General features: G+C 41.8%; 1 protein-coding gene across 4 annotated transcripts in view; it reads left to right on the top strand.

Moving 5' to 3' along the window:
* LOC105194738 (fibroblast growth factor 17) overlaps positions 1-27,577 on the top strand; it is a 133,303-nt gene that overhangs the window by 53,954 nt on the left and 51,772 nt on the right. Inside the window, exon 1 of one of the 4 annotated variants that reach the window (XM_011159813.3) lies at positions 18,479-19,622. The exons of 2 other annotated variants lie outside the window; for them this stretch is intronic. In XM_011159813.3, coding sequence (XP_011158115.1) covers positions 19,603-19,622 — 20 coding nt within the window. In that variant the 5' untranslated portion in view covers positions 18,479-19,602. Of the gene's footprint in view, positions 1-18,478; positions 20,173-27,577 lie in introns of those variants that run through there. One more of the 4 variants, XM_011159830.3, reaches the window with a different exon arrangement.

The raw sequence follows: 27,577 nt of genomic DNA, 5'->3' as shown, positions 1-27,577 counted from the left end.
TAATGCGTCTCAAATGCGTTGAAACAGAAACGCATTTAAAAATTTTATTTCAGATTTTAGAACAGTATAAACCGATATTGCTCATCTTAGTCTCATCTATCTAACCTAACATATCGAGAAAGTGTATAGAACAGTCGAAGAATCAGACACGGAAAGTACAAGATCAGACTTCGCCAACATAAATTCTATTATGCGCGAATCGTGGAGAAGTCACAACGAGCATTAATACAAGCGGGGCTATAAAACAACAGTTTCTGGTATCATGCAACGTGGTTGCCAGAGCAAAAGATAGTTATTCGCGCACGAGTAAGACCTCGCGAGATCGACGCGTCGCGTCCTTCATCGACGTCCAATGTTCCTCGAACCGAGCATGAGATCGTCGAGTTCTCAAAATTTTTCACAGGTCAAATTTTCTTAGAGACGATCTTGGAAGAGACACCCGTTAGAAGCGACGTCGCCGATCGTATTTTCACGGCGGCGACGTGTACATCGCGCGGCCGCGCCGTCGGTGTGCTGCCGAGGTCCCTGCACCCGGGGCACCGATCGATAATCGATGGAACAAAAAGTTAGAATTTGTTTACAGTTTAGTAACCCAAATCAGGGCGGCGGCCCGCCATCCTCGGCCAACCCTCTCCAAACCCTTCCCCGCTGGCCGCACACCACCAACCACCACCGCCGCCGCCGCCGCCGCCGCCGACATCTCCGACTAACACGAGCCAGCGCGCAGCGTTCCCTCTTCCGACGACGGCGCTCGCCGCCACCACCAGCACCACCATCGTCGGCGAACGTACCTCGTCACGAACGACGCCGCCGTGCGCGGTACCAACACCAGCAGAGAGCAGAGCGGAGCGGCGCTACCAAAGCGCCAGCGGCAGTTACACAAGCAGACCACCTATACCCAGTCGCCGTCACCGACACGTCGACCGTACTACACCCGCCGCCGCTCGTATCACTTTATTTTTCCCCACTTTCCTGCCCGCGCGCCGTTTCGTTCCGTCAGACGAGTTTGCCGAACTACTTGCCCGTCCTGGCCCCGAATGCATTTGTCAAACGGTGAAACAAATTGGTAGACAGCTCACAAATACCATCGCGTCGTTCGCCGCCGCGCACTCGTCGGCCACGTAAACTGCCTTTGACTAATGTGTTGTTCATCCCCCGACACGGCTCATGTACTCCACATTCGACGAATTTTATAACTCGCGTCTTTTCCCTTCGTTTCTACTTCTGTCCCCTTTCTCCCTCCCTTCGTTTTCGAGAGAGAGATTCGCGATACGCTCGCGGATGCGCGCGAGAGGATTAACATCCTCGAAGAAAGAACCGCCTAGAGATACACACTCCTTTACGACGGGCGAATTATTTCGCCGCGACGCGCGACGTCTCTTGCCCTCATCTACGTATCCCTGCCTTCTTGGAGTTCGCCGTTCACCCTGAGCGACGCTCATATTCGATATTGATCTGAAAGAATTTGCTACCATCGCGGCGATGCGGGGCGAGCGTAAGATAGCCGGATGTTTTTGCCTCGAGCCGAATGGTACGATCGTAATAATTCATCGATATGAATTTAGTGCTTGGTATTTTTAGACGTTGCGAAGTATATTTACATAGTCGTTCAGTTTTGATGAAAGGGATGAATTTGATGAGAAAGGGAGAAATTTTCTCGAGAGATTACATTGCGCATTTGCGATCGTCGTTTCACTTAAATACGCCGATTCTTTGATGGGGGAATCTAGAAATTTTTTGGGCAGGCCACAGGTAGAGCAAATCAGGTGAGAGAGAAGTGAGTTTGCACTTTTACCTTCGAGTGCCTCTGTTCAAAAGGGCTTAGCTGAAATAATATACAGGCTGAAAGGAAAGCTAAATATTTCTCTGGGGTAAGATATGAGCCAATTTCGTATGTTCGTTATGCGTGTGGCCACCATTGTGGTCACTGTCTCTTCTCTTTTCCCAAGCATTAAGCGTCATGACTTTACCACTTTGCGTAACGTGTTCCTCTACACACACACAAGCAGACTTTTACTTTTCAAAGAATCATTTCTTTATAAGATTTTATTCCGCCTCTCAAGTATATTTTTAGAAAAGCTCTTTTCCGTCTAGCTATAAATTTCTCTACTAAAACTTCCAGTCAGTCCAGAAAGTATAAAAATCACGGGCGATAGTGTTCCATTTGCGTTATGAAACGTCGGAATTGTTAAAAATGTGCGAAGCATTGTAATTTTTTAGACGCTCAAAAACAACCGAGCGAGAACGAGGATCGTTATGGCAGTATTTATGCGTGTATAGTTCCATTCAAGTCGTTATCCGGCGAGATGTGTGGCGGCGTTGAATGTTCATTGCCATCCGCATTTTCCCCTTCCGGGAATACGCGCCGTCACCTTCAAATCTCGCAAAAAAATACTTCAAGTGTTCCGGGAATCTGATGCCGATTGATCGTATAACCGACCAATATCCTTCTCTACGAGAATGAGAGAAAAGCAGCGATTCTCTCTCTCTCTCTCTCTCTTTGCTCGTTCCGCGTAGGTACACAGATACGCTCTCTCGAATAAGTAGAATCGATCCGCGAGCCTCGCGCGGCGAAGCGCAGATACGCGAATGGCTGATGCCTAGGTGTTGGATTTTATGACTTATTGACTCTCGTTCATGTTTACCGGACTCTGTGCGACGGGCATGCGGCGCCAAGCGCCGGGAATGCGGCCACCTTTGCGAGCGGGCGAGCGGTCCGTCAGATACGTCAGATCGATCGATCTCCTTCTCTCCATCCCGTTGTTTTTTGACCGTCTTTTTTGCGCTTGCCTGGATCGCCGTTGATGTAGCGATGACGATCGTTATCGTCGATCGACGTTAATATCTTGCTTTACCCGTGTCGTACTTGGGTGTTAATCCCAATTGCAATGGCACGGATGAATGATCGCGCTCCGCGGACTTTAACCCGGCGATCTCACGAGAACCGCGATGGTAATGTTACTCTTTTACGCGTGCATAATAAGACCGCCCACATTGGAGAAAACAACAATGTAACCAAAAGTCACGTTGCCTCGTCGTGATTAACGATCGTTCAAGCATGATTCGTCGTACGTGACGGATGTGCGAACGGCGCGTTACGTCGTCTTCATAACGTTAACACGCAGTGTTGCATTTCTGATTGCACAGCCGCGACGCCAAATCCGTAGTACGAACAGATGAATACAGGAACGCCGACGCTTTTCAATTCGCGACGAACGCGAGGATCCGGCGTAATCCGCGCGTCCAGCCAGCCTGCAAAACGCCGCGAGATCTCTCCCGCTCAAATATTGAATTTTCTTGATACTGAAATACCGCCGCCGTTCGGTGATAAAACGCGAGCGATGAAAACATGATCGAACGACTTGTAAACTGACGCCGGCGAGGGTACACCCGCATGCATAAGTGATGCGAGTGGCAAGAGTACAAAAACGAATGTATCGTCATGGGCTCCAACGAAAAACTGATTTTTTTTTTATTTTGCCCGTAACAACTGGAGCGTACAATCTGGTGCGCTCCACTACCGAGGATCTCTCGGAACTTTATGCTTGCGTAGTCATATGATTGATTCTAGTAGAACGTACTCCACACCACGCGCGCGCAAATTAAAAACATAAGAAACATATCGATTTAAGAAACAGATATTAATTTTTTTTAGGAAGTGCACAAGAGATAAAACTACAAAGAATTAGATTATTAAAAGTGTGGCCCTTGTATAAATTCCATTTGTATCTCTCTCTCTATGTTATATATCTATATTATCTGTAGTGTTGTCTTCCGCTTTTTCTTTTTTTTTTCACGGCGTTATCCGACTGATATGAAATTCGCATTGTAACATTGCATTTTTGCAACGCAAAACGGTTTTCTGTGCATTGCGACGCAGGAAATGTGTATCGATGCAACTTCGTGGGGGAGGCGTATCAGCTATTTATCGAATAGCTACGGGTGGATTAGTCTGTTATTGGACGATTGCGCGCGCGATGATCGAGTTATCTGCCATCGGCAAATACAAATGCTTGTTTTTTTTTTCTCGTGAACGCGAAAGAACGGAATGCCGATCGGTGCCACCGGAAGTCGCCTGGAGCCGATGACTGGCTCGTGACTTGTACAAGCGGCGCGCGCGCGTACAGGTGTCCGCACGCTGTTATTACGCCACGTGAAAGTATAGTCGCCACAGGAGAATACATAAATACACGGCGTACCTTTAATATAGCGCGTTTGTAATTTATTTACGGCCGTCGCAATTTTTCGCACTACATATTCGTTCTCACAGCAACATCGAAGCTTTCCTAGAAAATTTTGCGACGGCGCTCCGGAAGTCCCATATTATTCATGAATAATGTATGGGAATTTCGCCTAAGAAACGTTCTGCTTAATTAAGTGCGCGCTTATGTACACACTAGACTCAATCACGTAATGCGAACAGCCGGTGTACGTGATCCCTCAGTATCTAATTATTTCATCAAGTAAATAAATAAGCTTCTGTCAGCGGGCAGAAAGGCTTAATTTACGAAATTATCTGAACGTGCAGTCGATAATAATTAAGAAATTATCGGCAATTTAAAATGGAGAATAAAAGCTAAAAGGCAGCGCGTAGAGGAGGATATTTTGGAAACGAGACGATTAGTAAAGAATGACGACTTATTAATTCTTTACCGATGTACTCGTGCATCGGTAATTTTGGAGCGATTCAAGTGCTTCTCGTAGACACAAAGTGCGCACATTCGATTTAGTATTCTCGGTTGATAACGAGCGAGGTCGATTCCGCGAAAACGGCGAAGAGTGGTCTTCGCTCGATGCTCCTGGTACCAACGGATGACGACTATCGCGAAGAAATCGGACAGTGCGCTTATGCAAACACTTTTAACCGGGCGTTCCGCGGCCGGTCGCGTCGACTCGCGTCGAGCTGTATCTCTGTGAAGAGAACTCCTTTTCCCCAGCCTCTCCGTTGTAGCCTCCTTGTGTTTGTCTACGCTCGTATTTGCCCGACGCATTCCACTGTCGCTCGCGTTGCACCAGGCGCAATCAGCGAGCGAGCGGCTGTGGCGAATCGCTGCGCTTTGTAGATTATCGCTGTCTCCAAGAAATCTTGTTTTAGTCATGATCAATCTTTCGCCGTGTTGTTGCAGTAGCTATTAAATATTAATAGTTTAAGGAATAACGTAATTGGGTAAATATAAATGTATGCTGCTCGGAGGCATACAACGAGATAATAGTATCTTTTTTTATTCGCAAGACAGTGACATAACATAATATCGCAAGGATAATTGTTTATTTATCATAAATACTCATTTATTATATTTATATCTATATACGTATCAGTACATGCTGATACTCGTGGAGCATGTGTCAAACTGGATTAAAACAGTGACGGAACACGAGGAAGCTTGTAAAAGGGGGGTCAAAAAAGTAAAGATTCACTTTTACCAATCACATTGATCGCAACACGTCGCAAACGCTTGCCGAACATCGTAAGCGCTTACGCGTGTGCGTATACGTGAGTGCCGAAGGGATGTCCTAAGATTTGTCACTGTCGCGGATCGTTCGGCAGCGATAATATTCGCAAGACGGATTATCCTTGGTTTCACAAGGTTTGCTGAACACAACTGTCTACATGTTCGATGTCTACACATTCGGTGCCGAAACTGGATCCACGCGATACTCTTCGACCACCCATCGACATCGTTAACGATATCATTCCTGCGCTTATCGACAATGATCTTACAAGAAAGTCGAGTGTTCTAAACAACCTGTTATTTTATGATTCAGATATTTTAGTGGCGTAAGATATTTTTCTCGATTTATACTTTTTTCTAAATTAATTCAGAATAATGGATTGCATAATTAAAATGATGTGCCCGACACGCGCTTTTCAAATTTTAAAACAAGCATACGTTATATTTTAGAAAGTTCTCGCGACGAGCGTGCAAACTAAATCATATTTAAATCACACGCCAAGTAGAAAGCTTCTACTTGTATCCCCGTTTTCTATACTTTTCGTATCTTTGAATAGCCTTCGATATGAGTGGCGACAGTATTTCTGGTACAGGCACTTTTCGATATGATGGAGGTCAGGAAAATTGGGACGTTAGAAAACGTAACATCGGCATGTGCGAACAATCGCGTACTTATTGATCGTTGCACAAAGCTCCTATTACATGGTTGCGATTGACACTACATCGAGGATTAATTCGGAATAACATCAGCGATAACAGTTTTAATCTTAGCTGTGGCTAATATTGGCCTTAGCTTATCGACGACGTGAAACGGTTGGGTGGCGCTTGAAGAAATTATAAGAAGTCATTTTAGTGAATATTATTCATTCGCCAAATGGATTTTCAGAAGTATATCGAATAACGAAAAATTTTTATTGTTATTTAAAAACGTGTACAACAAGTAAACTTTATTTTGTGCCAAAAAAATATAACACACAAATTTTTTTAGATTTACACACATACACACATACATAATGTATACAAATAAATTTTAGAAATGCATGTTATCTAAAATTATCATTGTTTTCGATAAGAATCGGTTCAAGGATAAGATTAGTATGAATTTTGTAGGATTACTGCAATAAATAACAGTAATCCCTGTAATCAACAAAAAGACAATCATTTTAGCAGATGTGAGAACAATTTTATCAAAAAATTGAATATTTATCTTTCACATTTTTTTTCTTAAAAATAAATTATTGTGAATTAAAAGTATATTTGCAAGAATTTTAAATGATTTATATTGAATGATTTACTTTGCATACTTGATATCGGCGTGCAATATCCGATGTACGTAAATTATAAAATAAACTATAAGAACAGGAAATTAGTATCCAGACGATGCGTAGAAATCGTTTACGATAGATCGAAGAATCGATTAACATTTAACAGTATGTAGCTTTCTTAGTTTTATGTTGGCATCTTTGTTGAAGTGTTGATTTATTATTCCCTTTCTCTCTCTCTCTCTCTCTCTTTTTCTGCTAATGAGTTTATTATTTTATATATATCTATTAGTAACAGTTTTAAGAATATACAAAGAATTCATTAAATATTCATCAGATAATCATTGATAACCGATAATCGATGAGACCGATCGATTTTTTTTATCTCAACCACGTCCCTGAATAATTATCTGTCTGTACAAAATTCCTTTCTAAATAAAAATAGCATGAAAACATTTTTAAAGAATTTTTTAAAGAATTAGTTTTCCGATTTTTATCTGTACAAAATTCACTAGCTATTGATTGAATTCTATTTTAAATGACATTTAAAATGTTCTATTTTAAATGTCTATTTCTAAAATACTGTTTTAATTAATTAATACGAGAACTTTTATAACAAAAAATTGTACTCAACATCTAAACATACGAATGTATTATTAATTTATAATAAAACAAATTTTATTATTAATAAGCAAAAATCTTATTTTTAGAATGACTGTAGAAAATTATAACAAATTTATTAGAAGTCCATCCATCATCCGTGACAAATTGCGTGATTATTCGATTTAATCCGGTTAATAAGGTAGGAATGATCGTCAATTAAAAGATTTCTTAGTCATGGCTTGTGTATGTGCTAGTGCGATAAGTCGGCCTCGCGCCAATATAAGAGATATCTGGCGCTTGCGTAAAACGCGATAGAGTATGTATGCGTAAGTCTTTTCACTAACCGCGCACGCATCTTCGTACGGAGCTTCGGTCGCCTCGACGACACGTGGAGCACCGCGCATCGACACGTGGACTTCGGTAACCTTCGCGCAGTTGACCACGTGGTTGAATGTGGTGAATCAAACTTTACCGGCGACAACGGTACTGTTCGCGAGAGTGCCGTTGGTCAAGCACGTACTTTCTCGGTGGAGGCAATACGTGTCGATAAATCATTATTATTGTATAACTCTAATTAATGATTACATGTACATATATGAAGCATAAACCACGAACCGTTCCGCAATTAATCGATAACGAAAAGGCATGCAAACGTCATCGAGTGACGAAATAAAACACATTTAACGTCATAATATTTTTTGTTTTTTAATATCACAGTTTTTTAATAATACGTACAATTATATTATTGCATAATATGTTACACGAGAGTAATTACTTTTTGCTTTCAGCATAGCTTTTAGCACAGACATGTACACATATCATATATTGGAATTCGCTTGTCTCTACTGAAATTCATTTTAATTTATATATAATTTATTGTATCATTTTAATTTCCTTCTCTTAATTATTTTATTAGCACGCATGAAATATATTGCTACTTCATTATTCGAATATAAATAGTTTCTAAAGGTCGACGACAAGCGCGATGTCAAAACGCATGTGTAACCTTGTTTCAGCAATTCTTTTCATCATTGAATTTCATCGCGTGAGGCGAATATGATTGCTTTTTCTTGCATCATGTCAATTTCGTAAATGATGTTTGTTCGATTAATCAAATTGACGTGTCCATCCGGTCTCTTGATATGATTTCTGTGGGCTTTTCCCATAACGTGTTCGCACTGAAAGTAAGAGTGCTCGTGAACGCATTACAATTGTCATATCGCGTACGCATAACGAATGCACACACCACTGCACCCCGAGTGCTCAGCATGATGAACATTACACGTTGCGCTAATCCTATCGTCGTATATTCCCAATCAATAAATGAGGCATAACGATAACTCTTCGGACGCGAAGTAAGGTGACGATCTTATCGTGGCGCGCAGATGTCTCGAATCGTATATTTTTCAATCAATGGCGAAGTCCTTATTATAAGCGCAATTATGTCGCACGTGCATATCTGTGCACGCTCGACTGCGCTATGTGCACTTCTCTATGCATAACATCGATTCGTCATGTAGGTATGATTTAGAACCCCGTTGTAGTCTCGTTCGTGTGAGCACCATGATAATGATTATGTTCTACAGCGAATGATGCAGTGTACGATGGGATTATACGCTACCGTGGTTTGCGCGAATTTAATCCATTATTTAATTGTGCATTCGATAACAGATATGTGACATCAGAGAAATAGCTTATATTTATCGTACATTCTCATCCTTAAGCGAGCTTTCAGCTTTTTCAAAATTAATGTACTGTTGCTCTATTTATGGTTTAATAGAGGACTACTTTGGCTTACAAATTTTCAGGCTTACGACCGATATGCCATTAACTATTGTATAAAAATTAAATAGTACATTATAACGAATCGATCGAGCACTTGTTAACCGGTGATCCAAATTAAATATTAATTTCATAATACTCAACGTTACATTAAGAGTTGTATTTTCAAGAAAAAATTGTGTTGTGTTTAATCATTTGTTGAAGTTGAATCTGTATTTGTTAAGCTAAATATTAATTTTAATTTTATAATAGCAAATATTATATTAAGAATTGTAATCTTAAAAAAATGTTTGTCATGTCCTAAATAAGGGTTTATAATCATGAAGTAATGAATTATAATTTAGCATAAATTCTATTTTATTTATATAAAATATAAGTGCAATTTGACTTACGATCAATTCAACTTACGACCGAAGTCTCACGTAACGTAACCCCGTCGCAAGTAGAGACATATAGAGCTGTATGTATTAGCGAGAAAGTACACGACAATAGATTACGCGCTTTTTCTAATTTAGTTCGAACGCATGTACAAAATCTGTATAATGATTTTATCGGGATTATACGATTAGCTAAGTAGGGACAGCTTTGGATCTCGCATACCTTTTGGACCGTGCTTTAATGATTGATGGCGAAAGAGCTCGAAGTGGCCGAGAAGGCCGTGAATGGAAATCTTGTGGAGCTCGCCGCGCTTTCTGCGAACAGAAAATCCATTCACACGTTCCCGGTCGTTTAAACAACAAGGGGACAGTCCGCAACACTTGTCGAGGCGCCGTTCTAACGCGTCTATTACCTGCTTGCAAATATTACCTTCGTAACTTAGAGCGTTTCCTAGGCGACGTTCCCGTGATATTTTACATGCCAGCGCTCGTTTCCCATCTTTCGCGGAGATTCTCATTTTCATGCATGTTCGCAGGCAGCTGGAAGCTGCACCTCTTTGCAGAAAGGTTGATTCCGTAGTGAGAGTGGCAGACGTATCGAAAGATAATTTAAATCAACAATAATGTTTCGCTACGTACTCGTCATCGAATGTAACGTTTGCGGTATTGCATCCGAATGTGTACGAAAGTCATCGCCCCGTTTCTGGTTATAAATTTTTGCTACCGATGTGTAAGCGACGCTTAAGAATGCGAAAAGCCTGAGCACCACTGTCCGGGCCACACATGCAGTATTATTGTTGCAGAGTGGATCTCTCGTCTCACGAGACGCGGCTGTTGTTGTAGAGGCGTGAATGTTATTGCAGCGGAAAGTTGTGGTGTCACAAAGCTGCGGTGGGTCCGCGCGGCGGCATGGCGTTATGGCCACGCGGATCGCCTAAAAGCGTCCGAATACCGACGGACATGTCCTTTTCGTGTTACTGCGGAAAAGGCGGCGTTCACTAAACTCCCTCCAATCGTAAATTCGCCACAAGAACATCGTAATGCGCGAAGTAGCCGCGGTCGAGATACATCGGCTGGCTATACGCCATTATAGAAGCTCAAATTTCAGGCCCGCGGCGCAGTAAAAAGAATTATTAAGCGGTGAAAACCGCGTCGTTCACTCGCTTCACGTCTTTTATGTTTATAGCTACGTCTTCATTCGCTTCTCTCCATCTCATGCGGACTCCATCTAGCTGGCCGACCGCGCGCTCTCGCTGGCTTTGTCCGTTTCTTGGAAGAATAGGGGTCCTGGACTAAAAGAGTGAAGATTTATTGCACGCCGACGTTCAATCAATGGGACGTGCCGTAAGAGATCTAAAGTAATAAAATAAATATGCGTTACATAATCAATGAGAAATATCTATATTAATCCTCGCCGTTCACTACGTCACGAATGCTGAATTGAATGCTTTCTTTCTCTATGTTATATTTGAAAATCTGACATGGATAGGAAATCGATAACTAGACTTCGGTAACGAGACTCTCTCGTTGTAGTTCCAAATTAATAATGCAAAGTATTAACGGATAAATTTAATCGTTTAAAATTGACCACGGAGTTTATAAATCTTCTCGCAGTTTTACCGTTTAATATAGCGTATTTATATATTTTTGTACGCGAAGAATGGTCGTGCGGTAACTCACGAGTAAGTCAGTCGGTCGAGAAGTTTCAGTAACGAAGTTAGAAGTGTTGTGCTAGGCATTGACTTTTACGTACTACGTACAATTCACCGGAGTACATTTCGCTTCTGTCTGGTTAATTTTACGTCGCGTCGCTCGAGAGTTGGCACGGGAAAGTTTTCGTTTCTCCACACGAGCAAACGCGTCGCTTATTAATTCTTAAGCGGCGTTTAAGTCAGCGCAAATGCGCGCCTGGCATTGGCAGCAGCGGGAATTCTTGACAAATTTTAAGATTGACGAAGGAATCTGCCGGAAAGGAGGTGGAGAGGGGGGGGGGATCGTTGGTAATAATTTGACGAAGCGCGATAGACCACACAGGACACGGGAGGGGTGATATCTTCGGAGGGTCCTGAGACTCCTGAGACGTAGGTATGTGTAAACCTTCTGGCACGTTACGGTGAAATAAAACGTGAGCGTACCTGGCGTGCCTCCATCCACTTCCAGGTCCTCTCTCACGAATCCTGCGAGACACCGCCGACCGCGTCGTTACGTTAATGGGACGGGCGCTATTATTTAATTTCACCGAATTGCCGGCCGGCCCACTGAAACAGGCGTAAAACCTCCTAAAAACCACCGCGGCTCTCTCGTACTCCCGGATTCTATGCGGGAAGGAAGGAAAGGAAACGAACTAACGGGCAAATAAAATCCGAAGAAATCGAACTCGGACCTCACCAACGCGATCCGCCATAATTTACATTTGTGCAGCCTGATATGCGTATTCGTACTACGAGGGCCTGATTATTTTTCTACCGTCATTAATGTCCCCATTAATTTATTTCGACCACACGAAGCGGAGGGACAAACGTGCCGCTAAATCCACACGTAATAAAAAATTTCGAACTTTTTTTTCAAATATCTTTTACGCGTATGCTCGAGCTTGTAATAATTTCTATTCTTCTTTAAAATAGCGTAACCATCCGTACGAGATTTTTACTGAATTTCCAATTCAAGTCGGACTTGCTTTCTAATTGTAAGAGGGTACAAAAGAGTCGTAGACGGTCTCGCCAGTTGGACAACTCGTCGTCCGTCCGGAGAAAGGAGTCGGTGCTACGCTGCGAACGTACACGCGGGAGTTGAGTTACGTCGCGGTGTGTCGCGCGAGAGCAAAGGAACGGAGGAGAGGAGAAAACGTATTAAAAGGGCATAAGAGAGCGGGCCGCGACCGCAAACTGATTAAATGCGGTCTGCGCGGGCCGCGCCGCGGGACTTAATACGAGCATCGTGTAAGCTACACGGCTCGAAGGGGACCCCGTATGACGCGCGCGCCTACCATACACTGTGGTGCTCCACGTGGTCCCTTTCTCACTCTCGGCCTCTTTGAACCAGTTTCTCCACCCTTCGTGCGTGTTCAACGCACGCGTTTCGCGTCCGCCGCGGGCAAGCTGGAGAAATTGTTTTTGCATATCTACCCACACTGAAAACGATCGGTTTCGTAATCCGCGAAAAGCGCGTTCTCGCGCGATCTTACGTAAACGTATACGTAGAAATCATTAAATCGGTGTACAGCAACTGTAATGATAATAATTGTCGCGTGTAGATTCTCCGTCTCGCGCTCTTGCGCTAATGCGTAGATCACTCGTTCGTGTTGATGCAGAAGTGTGGCACGCACGTAGTATACCCATGTAACATTCTCTTCATTATACACGCGTTAAGAAAAGTTTTGCAATCGCTTTAATATCTCGCGTTCTTGCACTGTGACGATGGCATCATTAATTCTTCCTACTGGACGATTTATGCAACAAGATACCGAAGCGAAATGTCTAGCTTCTCAAAATATTATGAAATATATTTGCACATTTTAAATTTGATGTATGTAATAAATATTCTGTTTTATTTTTTTTCTGTTTCAATAAATATCCTTGCTGAGAGAAAAAAATACTAAATTTTAGTAAAAATTTGTTTGAATCACGGTAAAAATATTTACTCAATAAAAAATGAGAAAAAAATTAATCAGTGATTCTTGTAAACAAGTCTAAATAAGTATTTATTTACATTTAGTAAACATTTCATTGCAAACATTCAAGCATTTATTAAAATTTAGTAATTTCTTCTCTCAGTGTATATATTTATCGAAACAGGAGAGAATAAAACAGAGTATTTATTACATGCTGCAGAATTTTAATGTGTCTAAAATAATAATTAAAAGAAGAAGAGAAACTTAATTTATTTAGACACTCTGTCTCGGTACAAAATGTATGCCTGACGAATATCGAGCGAATATAAATGTATAATATATTGAAGTAAGAATGCTTGATTGGCACGCAGTGTATAAATTGTCACAGAGATGAGTCACAATAACATTTCATGGATCGTTGTCCAGGCGCAGTGTTACAAGATAAACGGTGTTTTGGTTGGACATGTACTCAGAAAAACGTATAGATATATTATGCTCATTCTGAATATATAATTTTATATTAATAGGTTACTTACTTATGAAATCCGTAATATAGTCATTTCTTTATAATATCTGATCGTTTATTTTTAGATAGTGCTGCTATCTGTTTCGAGCACTACTGTTTAACTCGATTAAATAAATTTTTTATTTATGCAAATTTAGCGTTATAAAGCGAAAGAGTTAAAATGTCATTCATCGTCCGTAAAATGAGAAGGAAGAAAACATTTCTCTGGTATCTCGTTTAGTCCAGCGATCGCGCGCGATGCCGAGCAGAACGGGGCGCGATTTTTTACGTCCTAAAATTGGTCACAGGTTGCAAGCAGGTAGCAGATTGCCGCGAGAGTGACTAATTGGCGCGCAGACTGCAATCTGCAGTATGGTAGTGTTTGTGACAAATAGAGGTAAAGGCAAGCGCATCGTTTGTGACATAACGAACCGTTTAAAACGCTTCCTGTCCACATAAGACTTATCGTGTCAATTATTCACCGGTGTAATAAATACGGCGCGCATTTTAGAGCATCAGTGATGTTTATGGATGCAAATGTTATTACATTTGTAATATTATTAATTATCGTGTATTTGTAACGCCGAGCGTCTCTACTCGTACTCGGATCATCTCTTAAATCGAGGAGAAGGTCAAATTGATCAGCGAATTTGTAGATGCAAGAAAAGGAGATAGGATATTTAAGAGAGCATAATTTATTTGCAAATTTAAAATAAGAAAATAATATTCTATTTAAAAAATTGCATTGATTGATCAGATGACATGATAATGCTAATAATAGCACAAGATATTCCTGCGACTTAACAATTACAATTGACCTTTGGACTCAATCGAAACTTTTTCCCGGTGCAGATCCTCCAAAAATACACAGCGAGCGAGTCGCAATCAGCCCGATTGCCACATGTACGGCAGCACAATTCCGACATGGTCGATAAAGCGGTACGAGTCACATTGCTTTTTATATATATGGAAAAGACACTATTCCGCTCGCGATATCGTTCCTGATTCGAATTCCACAAGATTACAGCATTAACTAGAAGCAATTAATCGTCGACCAAAGTTTTTCGTGAAGAATTCGGAGCGTTTGATCTCTTTTAAAAGCACGCGCCGCAGTCAGGTCTAATAAAGACTTGGTGCACGCGGACTCATTCGTTTCGGAGCCGACTAAAAATAGAAGAATGGACGTACACCGAGATATTTCAATCCGTGACCGTGTCATCGGTTACTCAGCGTGGAAGAGTTCGAGGATGTGGGCAGCTCCTGCGAACGATTCGTCACTCGAGCGGATCGTAGCGACGATTATCAATCTACTTTATATTCGTGAAGTTCATTTTAAATTAGAGGAGAAATGCTCTTTCGGCGCTTCGTGCTTAATCAACGCTTCTGCTCTTACTTTCGCGACGCTCCGGGCTTTAACCCGGTCAGTTTATCAGAGATGGTCGACACGCGACCACCGTTTCTCTCTCTTTCTCTCTCTCTTCGTGCTCGCCGTTGAAGGTCGAATGGAGCAGATTGTGATAAGGCCGGGTGCATGCACGAATTCGTACCTCCTACACTGAAACTGAATTTCGTTGGATAACCGGTCTTCCTTCGAGAAGGTAAACGAAAGAAGTAAAGGTATTTTCCAGACCTCTCAGGGAGATTTCCGCCCCAGCCAAAATACGGACAAAGGTTCTCTCCTATTGTTCTATGATTTACGTCAGCACCAACTTTAGGTCAGGTATACTGAACTAAGGTGAATTTTTTTCCGTACCACCGGCATCGACACTTGTCACCTTTAATAATTAAGTGAGCATCCCTAATTCACCTTTGCTAGGCAATAGGATTGTCACTCGTTTCTCTTCCTGCAGTGTGCGTGTGAGTGTGTGTGAAGTGAGTGTGTGTGACGTGAGTTCCTTTAGAAAAACACAATGTGTAAAGGTAGTCCAACACAGATGGTGCAAGTTAATTTAAGTCTTTAAGTAAAAACGGCTTTGCACCACTTTCAGGGCCGCAGGGCAGCATCGGCGGTTCTGTTAACAAAACTGAATGAAGCAAACAGAAATGAAAATTTTAATATTTATAATATGAACATTAATTACAAGCATTGCGGTTATCATTATAATAAAATATTAATAAAATTTTGATTAATTTTATTTGAAAATATCTTTATTTTCAAATTTATTATATTGATTGATATAATTATTGAAACTTGTGTTTATTTATATGTCTATAAAAATATGATCAAAAGTCAGTTGTAGTGTACGTATATTATTTTCTTAGTAAGAAAAGATTGAAGAGATTTATAAAAAAAAAAAAATGTTAGAGTCTCAAGGGCACAAGTTGCTCGCACGTTATACATGCGAGACAGAATTTTACTAGACGTGCGTGCATCGAAGGGCCGTTGCCCGCAAGATACGATCCTAAAAGGCGCCGACGTTCTCCCACGCGATGATCGTCGGCATTCGATGAATTAGGCCGTTTGGAGTAGAATTTGGCGACACGTAGTCGGAAACTTTAAGAAATAGCCGAAAAGGGACGGAAAGCGGACTGAATCTCGTAAAATACAAAATAGCGAGACTCTAGTGTTAACTTATCGCTTAATCGTCTGGCGCGAAGGAAGCTACTTAAGATAACCTGACAGCATTTTAGGAATCATCTGTTGTTTTCTGAAAAGACGTTCTCTTTATTGACGAAAATTACATCTGTGTTGCTTCGATTTTTGCGTCTTCCTAAAAGAGAGATTGAAATTCAGAAAATAATAATATTCAACGTACAGAATATTCATGAGTTTTTTTATTTATCACTTAATCTATTTTGTAACCAATGTATTAATTTTGTAATCATGGTTTCGATACATTCAAAATTATTTCCTTAATGGGATCTGAATAGTACAACATTCTTTTTCGCTGACTTCGAAGTGTGTCAACGTTAAATATTTCAACAAACAAGTTCCAAAATTGCTATCTTACTATCTTGTTAAAGTAAGGACAGCTCGAAATTGAGCGTAGAACAAGATTTTGCCACTCGCGCTCCTGAAATTAATTCTCTAACACCCTAGGTTATCGTGACACTTTTAAATGTACGTGTTGCACAAAATGTTCTACAATGCAGACACTATCGCCAACCATCTTACATGCCGTCGGGCATCATCTCGGTTATTGAAACCGTGTTGAACACGCATTTTAATAGCGCAGCGTAAGCAAAAGCGTTGGAACGCGTACTCACTCGGAGAATGCTGATGCCTCGTCTGTCGTTATCAAGACAAAACGAGCGACGCAATGTGACAACGGGGACAATCGCGCGTGACCGTACGAGCGAATAATCGGCGCGCGGCTCGATTGATAATTAATTATCTCGTTGCGCTGGGCCACGAGACGGGCGTTCGTAACGCTGTCTACGTTCCGTCATCAGTGTCCCGTTCTCTCTCGCGTCGCGGAGATGAGCCGCATCGCGAATTTCTTCCCCTCTCCCTCGTTCTCTCCGCACGTTGTATCGCTGGCATTTCGATCTTCTTCGTTCACCTCGCGCTACACGGGCGGACGGCGCGAAATCCTGCACATGTTCCGCGAAAAGGTCCTTGAGTGCCTTGTGAATGGTGCAACATTCGACATTCATTGAAATATATTAAAATAATCGTGCCGTTGACTCACTTAGGAAAACAAACCTCGGGCTCTCGGCTCGCGGGGCTTGCGCAACCGCCCGCTCGTCACCGTCACTGCCACCGGACGCGTACGAGTCAGTGCGGCGGAATACCACAGAGCCGATACGACTTGTACCGTAATTTATACACCGTCACATCCCGACGGCGAAATGAAAGTAATAAAAAGAGATAAATAAATCGCGCGGGAATGGCGCGAACGCGTCGACCCGCCTGTCGATGGCGGCGAGAAACAACCGCGCGTCCTCTCTCACGTGCAGCGCGTCGATCCGCGGACTGTCCAGCTGTTATAAAGTGACCTTTACGTTATTGTGCGCCCGAGTGTTGCGTGATGCCTCAAAAATGCGTGTGTGCGCGCGAAACGTTCCAACGGCGATCGTAGTGTGCCAGGTGCGGAGAGAAACCGAGGCGCACGGTAGGCAGAATATTCCGCGGGAGATATGGCGAGGAGTGGTCTCGAAAACTTTGCCATCCGCGAGAAAAGAACGGTACGATAGTAGGGAGATTTGCGCCAATATCGTACCAGCCGTGTCACCCACGATTTCAAACGGCCAGAGGATACTCTGACGGCTCCCAAAGCTATAGTTTATCAGCCATCGAGAAGATAATAGCTCAATCTGCCAAGTACGCCTGATAACGCTTCGAAAGTGTGGCAACTTACAAACTGAAACGCCGAGTTGCAGTTTTCCAGCGGCTAATTGATGGTGAAGCGATCGGCTGACGACGAATAGGAAAAGCGGACTGGAAAGAATTTGGGGCTATAAACTGAAGAAAGCAGCAGCACAAGGCGCATCTCTCTTCAGTTAGATTAGGAGAAACTCTTTCGAAACTTGTGCACGGACAGAATCGATGGTTGGTTCGAGTGATCGTTGGAAGATGCGCGAGTTAAGACAGGTGGCTCCATTTCACTATTCCCAGTAGGTCTGCGAGCGGCAGGGCACGAGGCAAGCAAGGGTTGCCGGCCACGTGTTTCGCCATGAAATCCCCGCAATCTTTTCCCCGGCTGGGCGCAGTGTAACACGTTTCCATATCATTTCACTATAAAAGAGAGTACGGTGCGTGAGGCAGAAGTAGGGTTGCGCGGCAAGCGGGGGCGTTCGTTTGTGGAGAACACGCCGCGAGAGGGATAGGAGGAGGGATAGGGAAGAGCACGCCGATGGAGGGGCAGTCTCGTGTACGATACGAGTGGAGGGGTGGCAAGAGAGGGGTGGGGGTACGCTCTAGTCGAGCGGCAGCGGCAGGGAAGCGGCCAGGTAAGCGACGAGCGAACACTAGTGGGGCTGACTTGCGCGCCTCCGAGCCGTCGGAATACACGGCAGCAGCGGCACCGTTGTTGTATTATACTGTCGCGCTACGCGTGCTACGGTCGTGTCGTCGCACCGTCGTCGTCGTCGTCGTCGTCGTCGTTGCGGTCGTCGTTGCCGCCGTCATCGCCGTTGCCGTTGACGTTGTCGACGTACCGCTGCCGCCGCCGTGGAGCGCCCTGGCTGCACCTTCGTCGTTGGCTACGCGGCCAGCCGTGCTTTGTGTTCGCGGTCTCGCCGGCTTCCCTCTTGCTCCCTCGTGCGGAGGAGGGTGCGATCGCCTAGGAGGGTTGATCGCTCGCCGCCGCGCTAACAGGGGTGCGTTCTCGCGCGCGTTTGCCGGAGCATCGTGGAGCGGCGGTGTTCACCACGTTTCACCGCTACCCCCGCCAAGTGCTGTTTGCAGTGCCGCCGACTCCTCGTGACGATAGAACGTTGGCACGCTTCCAAGCTGACGAAGCAGAGATGTACTAGCCGCCACGGTGCTACCACGTTGCTACCACTGTCGTCGCCTGCTGTTGCAATCTTGAGGATTGCACGTCGCTGTTGTTCATTCGGGGTGGGTGGTGGAATCACGTCGGCGCGTGGATGAGAGATTTCGCGCGAACTCAGTGAGCCATGTGTAGTCAGTCGATAGAAAATCACTTTGGAATATAGAAGTCGTGTTTCGTGAAACGTGTCGCATGTACGATCACGTGTAGCTGTTACGATCACGCTACTCGAGTGGTATCTATGCAACACGGGGAACAGTGTCACGTATGCAAAAGTGCAAAGTGGCGATAACCGCCTGACTTCGGAGCAAATTGTTTTGGAGTTTTCTCGTTACCTCCTATCTTTAATAATAATATCCTGTCTCTCACGCATCTCGAACGAAGTGGACGTAGTGTGAACGACATTGTGTGAACGATCAGGTGCTGTCGAAGGGATAGCAGTGTGTTTCGCGCCACGGGAAGGGTGGCAAAGTAATAAAGGAACAGCGGCGTCGTTAGATGAGAAGATTTTAAAAGCAGCTTCCGGAGGCCAGCCCGACGCAATGCGTCGACGCTGCTGACGCAAACGCGCCTGGATGCGTCTCACTTTTAGCACGTGAGTGTCTTTTTAATAAAAGAAACGCGAAAGGAAGAAGCGCGTAAGCGCGATCGTTCGTTTATCATCTCGCACCGTCCCGCCGGATTACCGCGGGGAGGCTTCTGCCTCGCGTATCTCGATCGAGTCGTGCGCGAATCGATCGAGTTAAGATGATTCCGAGGGGATTGGGTGGAAGGACGATCTCAGCATCCCCGCCACGTTATACTGACACTTGAGCGTTCTCCTTCTACCCGCACCTCGCGATTCGCGCGAATCGTGTGCCGCCCGCTTGCGACAGATATATTCGTAAAAGCGGAGAAAGAAAAGAAAAATTTCTTTTCCTTGTGGTGGCCTGCGTGTTGGTGCTGCGTGCGGTGGCGGTGTTATTATTGTTATTGTTGTTGGTGGTAAGTGGTCGCGAGTGCGCACGCGACGACGACGGTGGTGAATGATCCTGGCTCCGAGCTGACAAAGGTACTCGTACACGAATACTGGGATGACGTCCGCTTTGGATCACGCGGTTCCTTCACGATCTCGTCAATTCACGTCGTCTAACGCGGAAACAAATGTAAGTTTCCACACGCGAGATCTCGTCGCGACGCGTATCGGGATGTATTACTCGGACTTGCCTATAAAAGTTTGCGTGCACCTTGGCGACGGGCGAACGATGAGGTGTGAGCTAAGAGCAAGGGCAATCTTTCTGGCTTACGAAATGAAATTCAAATACGTGCGATTGAATAATTAAAAAAAAAAACAATGAAGTTAAACGTGCGGCATGCTGGATTTTACTTCAAAATGACTTGCGTTATATACGAGCGATTAAACAGTCACTGTAAAAACTTGCACTAATGAGTGAACTTGAGTTAAATTTATATTTAAATATTTGTTTAAATATTTTTTTGTTATATATTTGTTTAAATATTGTTTAAATATTTTTTGTTTAACGAATACGCTCCTCTGCTCTTTGCAGTTCATGATTTATCGTTGGCCAACGTGTGCGTGACTTAAAATCAACTTCCCGATTGAGCTGTGCACTACAGTGATTGTGATATGTGTCACGATTTGCTTGGGATCGTCCATCCAACTCTTTGTATATTGATAATCATAATATATGATAAAAATTCGCTGAAATCACATTTTATTCGACTAATGCCTATTTCTACCAACGCAGATTAACATTGATCTCAGTTTAACTTACTCTTTATCTTTCTTTAGTTCTAAGAATTGGAAAAAGACAAAGAGTAAGTTAAGCTGAGATCAAAATTAATATACATTGATTAAAAGCGGACATAAGATCAAATATGGCAGATACAAAAAGAAGAATTTGTTTAAAAAATAAAAGTAGGAATATGAAATTGTGAGGTACGATTTGTTTCTTAAAAAAACTCAGCTTGAGACATAACTCTTCGAAACGACACCAGGTAGTGAAACGGCAAAAACGACATCTTTGGTCTGAAAGAAGGTTTTAAAATGCGTCGGTTTAAAATGCAGTTATGATCAAATACGGCGAGAGACAAGTCGTATGCCTCGCGGGTATGACAGCGCTTGTATAACGGTATCCATTACGAACGCGATGTGTGCTATTGGAATAGTTTAAGGGCGAAGGCAGACTTCTCCTTCGCATCCGCGATTCCTCTCCCCTATCCGGATGGTGAAAAAGACCAATCTTTCACGATCGTAATAAATATTTGTATATCTGCGTTTCAATTTCTTCGAACCTCGAATGAGATTGCATTTTAATTTGTGGAACGTTCAAAGATGAAAAGCTCGGTTTCCATGTTGAAGAACATCACTTTTAATTTATTTGTACTGCTGCTGGTGCATAACGGTCCCGAGCAGCGGTACTCAACCACGCAAGACGCGCGCAACCCTTTGGATCAGTAACCCCTGCAGATGAGCGTAACCGAAGGGTCTTGATGCAGTTGGTTTTGCAGTCGGTTAACGAAAAGCTATACCCTTTTCAAGCCAACGGCTGCTCACGCTAGGTAGAAAAATACACGCGTGATTTCATGCATTTACGATTTATACGATTGAATTGGGTGCTCCATTCTTCTCTCTGCAATTTCTTTATTCTGTTCTATTCTTCGTACATAGTAACGATTTTATTACATCTGTATATTATATTTTTATTACATTAAGGGGATCCTAAAATAGTCTTGTTTTATTGACAGAATACGATTTTTTCCCAGCACACTATTTTTTTAATTGACTTTAAAAGTCCTTTTCTACAATTATAGGCACTAATATAGTCCGAACTCATTGATTTCATATCGAAAACGAAAAAAAGAATTAAGAAATTTAGATCTATTTACTTATTCTTAACCTAATACAGCATCTACGTGCTGTCAACGTATGCCAATATTTGCTTCATAAGAAAATTTTTTATCTTGTATTTGTAAAAGATACAAATGCGGGTTACCCAAAAATACGACGTTGAATTCTTAAAATTGTGTTTAAGTACCTAATATGAAAGATTAGTATACTTCACTATTTGTGCATGTACAATACATGTGTACAATATTGATGTATTAATATGTAGTAGCGTATTGATGTTTCGTGAATCGTACGCATGTATTATAAATCGTTTGTAAGTCGCGTTGTTCAGTAAAACTCACGACTTTAGTGCCCTCTTAATTCCGTATAATATTGTGTTAGTAATGATTTCCGCGTAGCAGTCTTCGCAAAGATTTGCAAGTACTTATGTATTTAAGTGCGAATTAGCACGTTAATTAGATGATATCCCATTTAAACAGTATTCGCGCTAGCCTCGGCTAATACCTCAACGATTTAATCCTCGGCACTTTTATCTTAAGTACTGAAATTTTTCGAGATGTTAATCTAAGCATCTCATGTGTGAACTCGTTTAAACGAACAGATTGAAAAATATCAACTGGACTTTCGAATCGTCAAGTGGGACTTATCAGAGATCTGCACGAATAGGTTTCGATTTCGTTGGCGACACACTGTCGCGATGGATCGTTCCATTTTTAAGATCGAACCCGCTCAATACATATATAAAAGGCGACGGCCATAAAGTTCGCTTTTAATCGGACAAACATTCGATCATGGAATCCCCCATTTTGATAATTATCTGTAGGCAACTGTCAGCAAGAAAAATCAGACAAATCCGCGATAACAGAGCGTATTTTAGATAAGAAAAACGCGCAATTAAAATACTTTTTGGATGAGCCCCGCGTGATTAGGCAACTCTTTGCTGCCACATCCTCTTCTTTCCTTTTCCCTTCACTCCCTTCTCTCTTACCCTTCTCTCATTTTCCTCTCTCACGTCGCTGTATTCGATCAATTGTAGGAAACCAATGAAAGCTTTTCCCTATCAATGACAAATTGACTCTCAATCGTGTGTCGTGAGTGTCCTTCTTTGTTTCGCGAGATCGTGTGATAGATCTTGCGCACAGAGCCATTATCTGCATTCGTTTTATTCTCCCTCCTTTGTGACTGTGATCCCTATAATTACCAACACGTTTTCGATATTTCGTTCATGAGTGATGGAGCGCGTGCCGGGCGGCGTAACGCGTGTACGCGGGTCATTCATTTGCGTTGTATAGGAGTCGTTTTAAATTGTAGGGAATTATCCCTCGCCTCGGTATGAATGACAGCATTCGTTGCGACGTATGGTTATAAGCCATTCTTAGACCTTTCACGATAGGGTTTTTCTTAGACCTTTCTCATTAGGTTTTGTTGTAATAAATAGTCGAGACTTTTGTTTGCGCATCTTGTTCTATCGGACAGAATCCTTGAATTTGGAACATATCGCTAGTGATGATTGGTCAGGATATAGATGGACTTCTCCGAGTTTTTTTTCGACTTTAATTTTCGATTTTCAATATTGACAATTTCAATATTAAACTTAGTTATGTTGGCGACTATGCTGTACACCATTAAAATTAGATATTATGCCTTTTACTGGAACAAAAAGATAGAACGATGATGCCTTATCGTTTAAGATTATTATTTACGTCTTATGAGAAATCCTTGCGAATTCTTTCTTGTGCAGCAACCGATCGAATGGAGCACGACGCCAAAGCTCAACGTGTAAACATTGTAAATCCCTGGTGATGCGTGTGCTAACATGAATAATAAGCGAACATAAGAAAGATTTTAGCGGTTACCGGGTCGGTGGAGGCACATAATGCACTTTAGTTTATGCTCAGGTCTCATTAAAAGAATACGCGACGCGAGCATTTTAGACCTGGTTGCACCGTTTTTCCACGTAAAACACTTTCAAAGTGCACTTGCAAGCTAAAATATCATGTATGAAATTACGTCAACACACATAGATGCGATTTTTTTTATGTAGACGTAAACATTACAGGCTTTGAACCAATGGTCATGTTTAGTGGAAAAAGCAACTTTGCAACTGTTGTAAAAATTGTTAATATGATTGATTTATACATTCAGATCCAGCAAGAACTAAGAACAAAAACCAATCGCATTAAAGAATAACAACAGTTGCAAAACTATCTTTTTTTTTGCTGAACGCCATTATTTTGTAGAAGAAAACATAACTGAATGTTGTGATAATTATATAAGTTATTGTTTCATTTTTCTGAATTGTTTTATTGATAATTTTTTTGCGTAAAGATTGCCACCCGTAATAGAGAAAAAAAAATTTGGAGAAAACATTAAGTCTTGAAAAGTATTTAAAAATACATTTCTTAAAACCATTTTAATTTATTGAAAAAATTATAGAAAATGCATTTACGGAGTTATATTAATGCGAATTGAAGAGCAACTAGTGGAACGTGAAAGTGGTAGAATTTATTCTTGGGTCCGTTATTGTCATTGATGCCGCTTGCAATATATAGGGGAGACCGGGGCTATTCGTAAGACCTTTTTTTCTTTTGCGTCCCCTGAGTCCTATATCCATAAAAAAAAAAACATGAGACGATTTGAAAGATTGCAAAACATATTTTTCACTGTTACAACTTCAATATGACGCCGTTGCTAACAAAACTTTGTTAATAACATCGTTATATTGGAACGTGTTTACGGTATTTAAAATAAATTTTTAATATTCATAAAAAGATATTTCCATTTTTCGAATTACTCCATTTGCCAAATTGCCTCGGTCTCACCTATTCAATAGTATCGATATACAACACACGCAGACGCTGAGACAATCCAATCAAGAAAAAACAAGGTCGCGGTAATGATATTATCTATCTCGTGCCACAGTTTGATATCGAATACTGTTGCGACAAGATTTCATCTAATAACTGGATATCTATGAATATAAAGTCCTTGAGACTTTTATTCATTTAATACTAAAATTTAATTCGCAGAAGTATTATAATTTCGATTCTTTATATAGAACACTTTATATAGATCTTTGATTGGCATAGATAAAAAGAATAATAAACGGATAAAGTAGGCGAACTTCACGATTGTTTTGGTACATTGCCATTGATATCCTAAAAGCAAGACACTTGTCTGGGTAATCAATGATGTTGCTAATTGGGATCAGATTCCCTGTAATAAAAATTATCATTAAAAGAAGCATGCGTTAAATGCTTATTTCGAATCATTAAGCAATTTCGTAGACCTTGCATTTAATACTGCTTTTGAACGAATACCAATGTACTCTAAGAATGAATTTTTTTGGGCTGAAATGGAAGAATGGAAGAACAAATTTCTAATTGATTAATTAACATTAATACGTATTCTGTAACGAATATCTTCTGATTTTAACAATACTAATGTTACGATATTACGAAACATTTCGATCGTGTTAACTTTCTCGACTTCCAGCGAAAGATCCATTACCATTATCGATACTATCGTACTTGAACGAGGGACGAACAGTCCAACATTTCTAATCAAGGTAATTAACGAACAAGAGCACGAACGTGATTTTCCCAACTCTCATTGGTAATTTGGTCAATTACTAAGTACGATAACGTGTTAAGTAAAGGCAGTTCGTTTATGAGCAGACTTGTCCTAAGCCCGTGACAGGTGCATCGTCTATTACCTGCTATTCGTTTATCTATTCTGAAGCAATAAACGTGCAGGCACATTAATTAGATTTAGACTTTTCCTTAACAATGGTACTACGATGCTATTGTTTTGCTTTCACAAAGAAACCTTCTGCTTTCTCGAGAATGACACGAGCTATGTATGTCGTTATTCTTTTATGTGACCCCTTTTTGCATTTTAAACACATTACAAAATATTTCGTTTATTCACTGGAACGCAAAGCTTATAAAATTGATTGATCGCTTTGTAGACTTTTTTCCCTGTATCATAGTCTTCAGGATTGTAAAAAGATTGTGGCTTGTCCAATGCATTTTTCTGCCAATTTTTGTATTTTTTGCAATTGATATAACGATTAAAATCATTGTCCTTGGAACGACGAAGGTCCGAACAGCGGCTTAACGTCGTGGAAATCACCCGCAATCGTGAACTGGCGGGTCTGACCGCACGACAAACACGGCATGAAAGTAATCTAACGCCGCGTGTACCGCGCGAGGTGCACACAAGCCCGGTACTTACTCTCCCCGTACACGCGTAAGTACTCGCTCTCTCAGTTCGCACGGGGAATTGCTTGGGCGCCTGGCAGAATCGAACACGTACATAAGCCCGCCGTGTATGACCTGCGATAACACGTGTTACGGCTTGCATCGGAATCGATATTTAAGAGAAATAGCATTCGCGAATAGTCAAGCCGTCGCGTTATATCATACAAAGACCCCGAGACCAGAAATATTTTTACTTATACCTTCATGTCGCGGGACGTTTGTCGCAATTTTCGCAGACGTTGGACGTTGACACAGATCAGTGTATACTTTTTTTTCCTCTCGCTAGCAATTTCAATCTTTTTCTAAATTTAAATTGGAAAGCTCGATTATTAATAAAACTTGAAAATTTTTCTCACATTTTTAAATAATAAATGATACTTTGTAGAAAAAAAGAGACGAGGTGGCATTCAAAGATTTAAATCATAATAAATAAATTGGTTGTTAAGAATATTTTTGTCATTTAGTGAAAGTGAGTTCTAAAAGCATTTTTCTCTGATAGTTAATTGATGCGTCCGTCCTGTGTGAAGATTGCGAAGAGGCACACTGCTTCCAAGAACTGTACAGACGGTGCATAGGCGATCATGCGTGGCAGTTAATTTGTTCGTGCTTCGTGCGTGACAGTCGGCGCCAGGCCCCTCGTCGGTCGGATTGAGTTCTAAGCTCGAGGCGAAAATCGAGAGCGCCCCCGCCATGGCATGCGACTGCGGCGAAGGCGGAGGCGACTGAACGCTACAATTGCTACCAGGTAGCGGTGGGTGAAGCAATGTGCTGGCTCAGAACATTTCTACATCCGGTGTACGTTACGGGATATAAGCCGAACGGGTGTTAGGTGACGTCTAATCCCTCGGAATTGCGTGTCCGCCCCAAGCGAGAGCACGGCTTTCTCGCGGAGAGACGGGGCTTTCTGCTCTCGAGAGAGTTCTCGCTTTTCTTGGATTACTCGAGCGGCAGGCTACCTGAGTGATGTGTACACCTATATCCTGCATACGTGAAGATATTCCACTTCCGTGTACACGCAGATATGAACCGTCTTCTGTGAATGTATTATTTGCAGTTAATAATTAAAAATCAATAAAAAGAATTGTATAATATATTTTATCCTGGTCAAAGTAAAATATTTTTTGCAACAGATTCTTTACAGATTTTGGGATAGAAAGGTAGAAATGCCTGTTGGCATCGGTAATATTATTTCAATTTAATTTTGTCATATTACAGTTCTGGTTCAAGTTAAGAACTGTGTTTAAAACCGAGAGTAACAGCACACAGTTCGAGAGAATTAAAAATTGTATGTAAAATTGTACAAGAAACTTTGTTTCAGCATTAAAATTTAGTTTAGATTGACAAATCATATCTCAGTCGAGATATTTTTATTGAGAATTATTATTCATTAATTAAATTAATAGTAGTAAATGGTTATCATTACTAATATCTAATTAA

This window comes from Solenopsis invicta, chromosome 16, assembly GCF_016802725.1.
Source record: "Solenopsis invicta isolate M01_SB chromosome 16, UNIL_Sinv_3.0, whole genome shotgun sequence".
Lineage (NCBI taxonomy): Eukaryota > Metazoa > Arthropoda > Insecta > Hymenoptera > Formicidae > Solenopsis > Solenopsis invicta.
The sequence above is the reverse complement of the archived record's forward strand: the minus strand, read 5'-3'. Positions and strand labels throughout refer to the sequence as shown.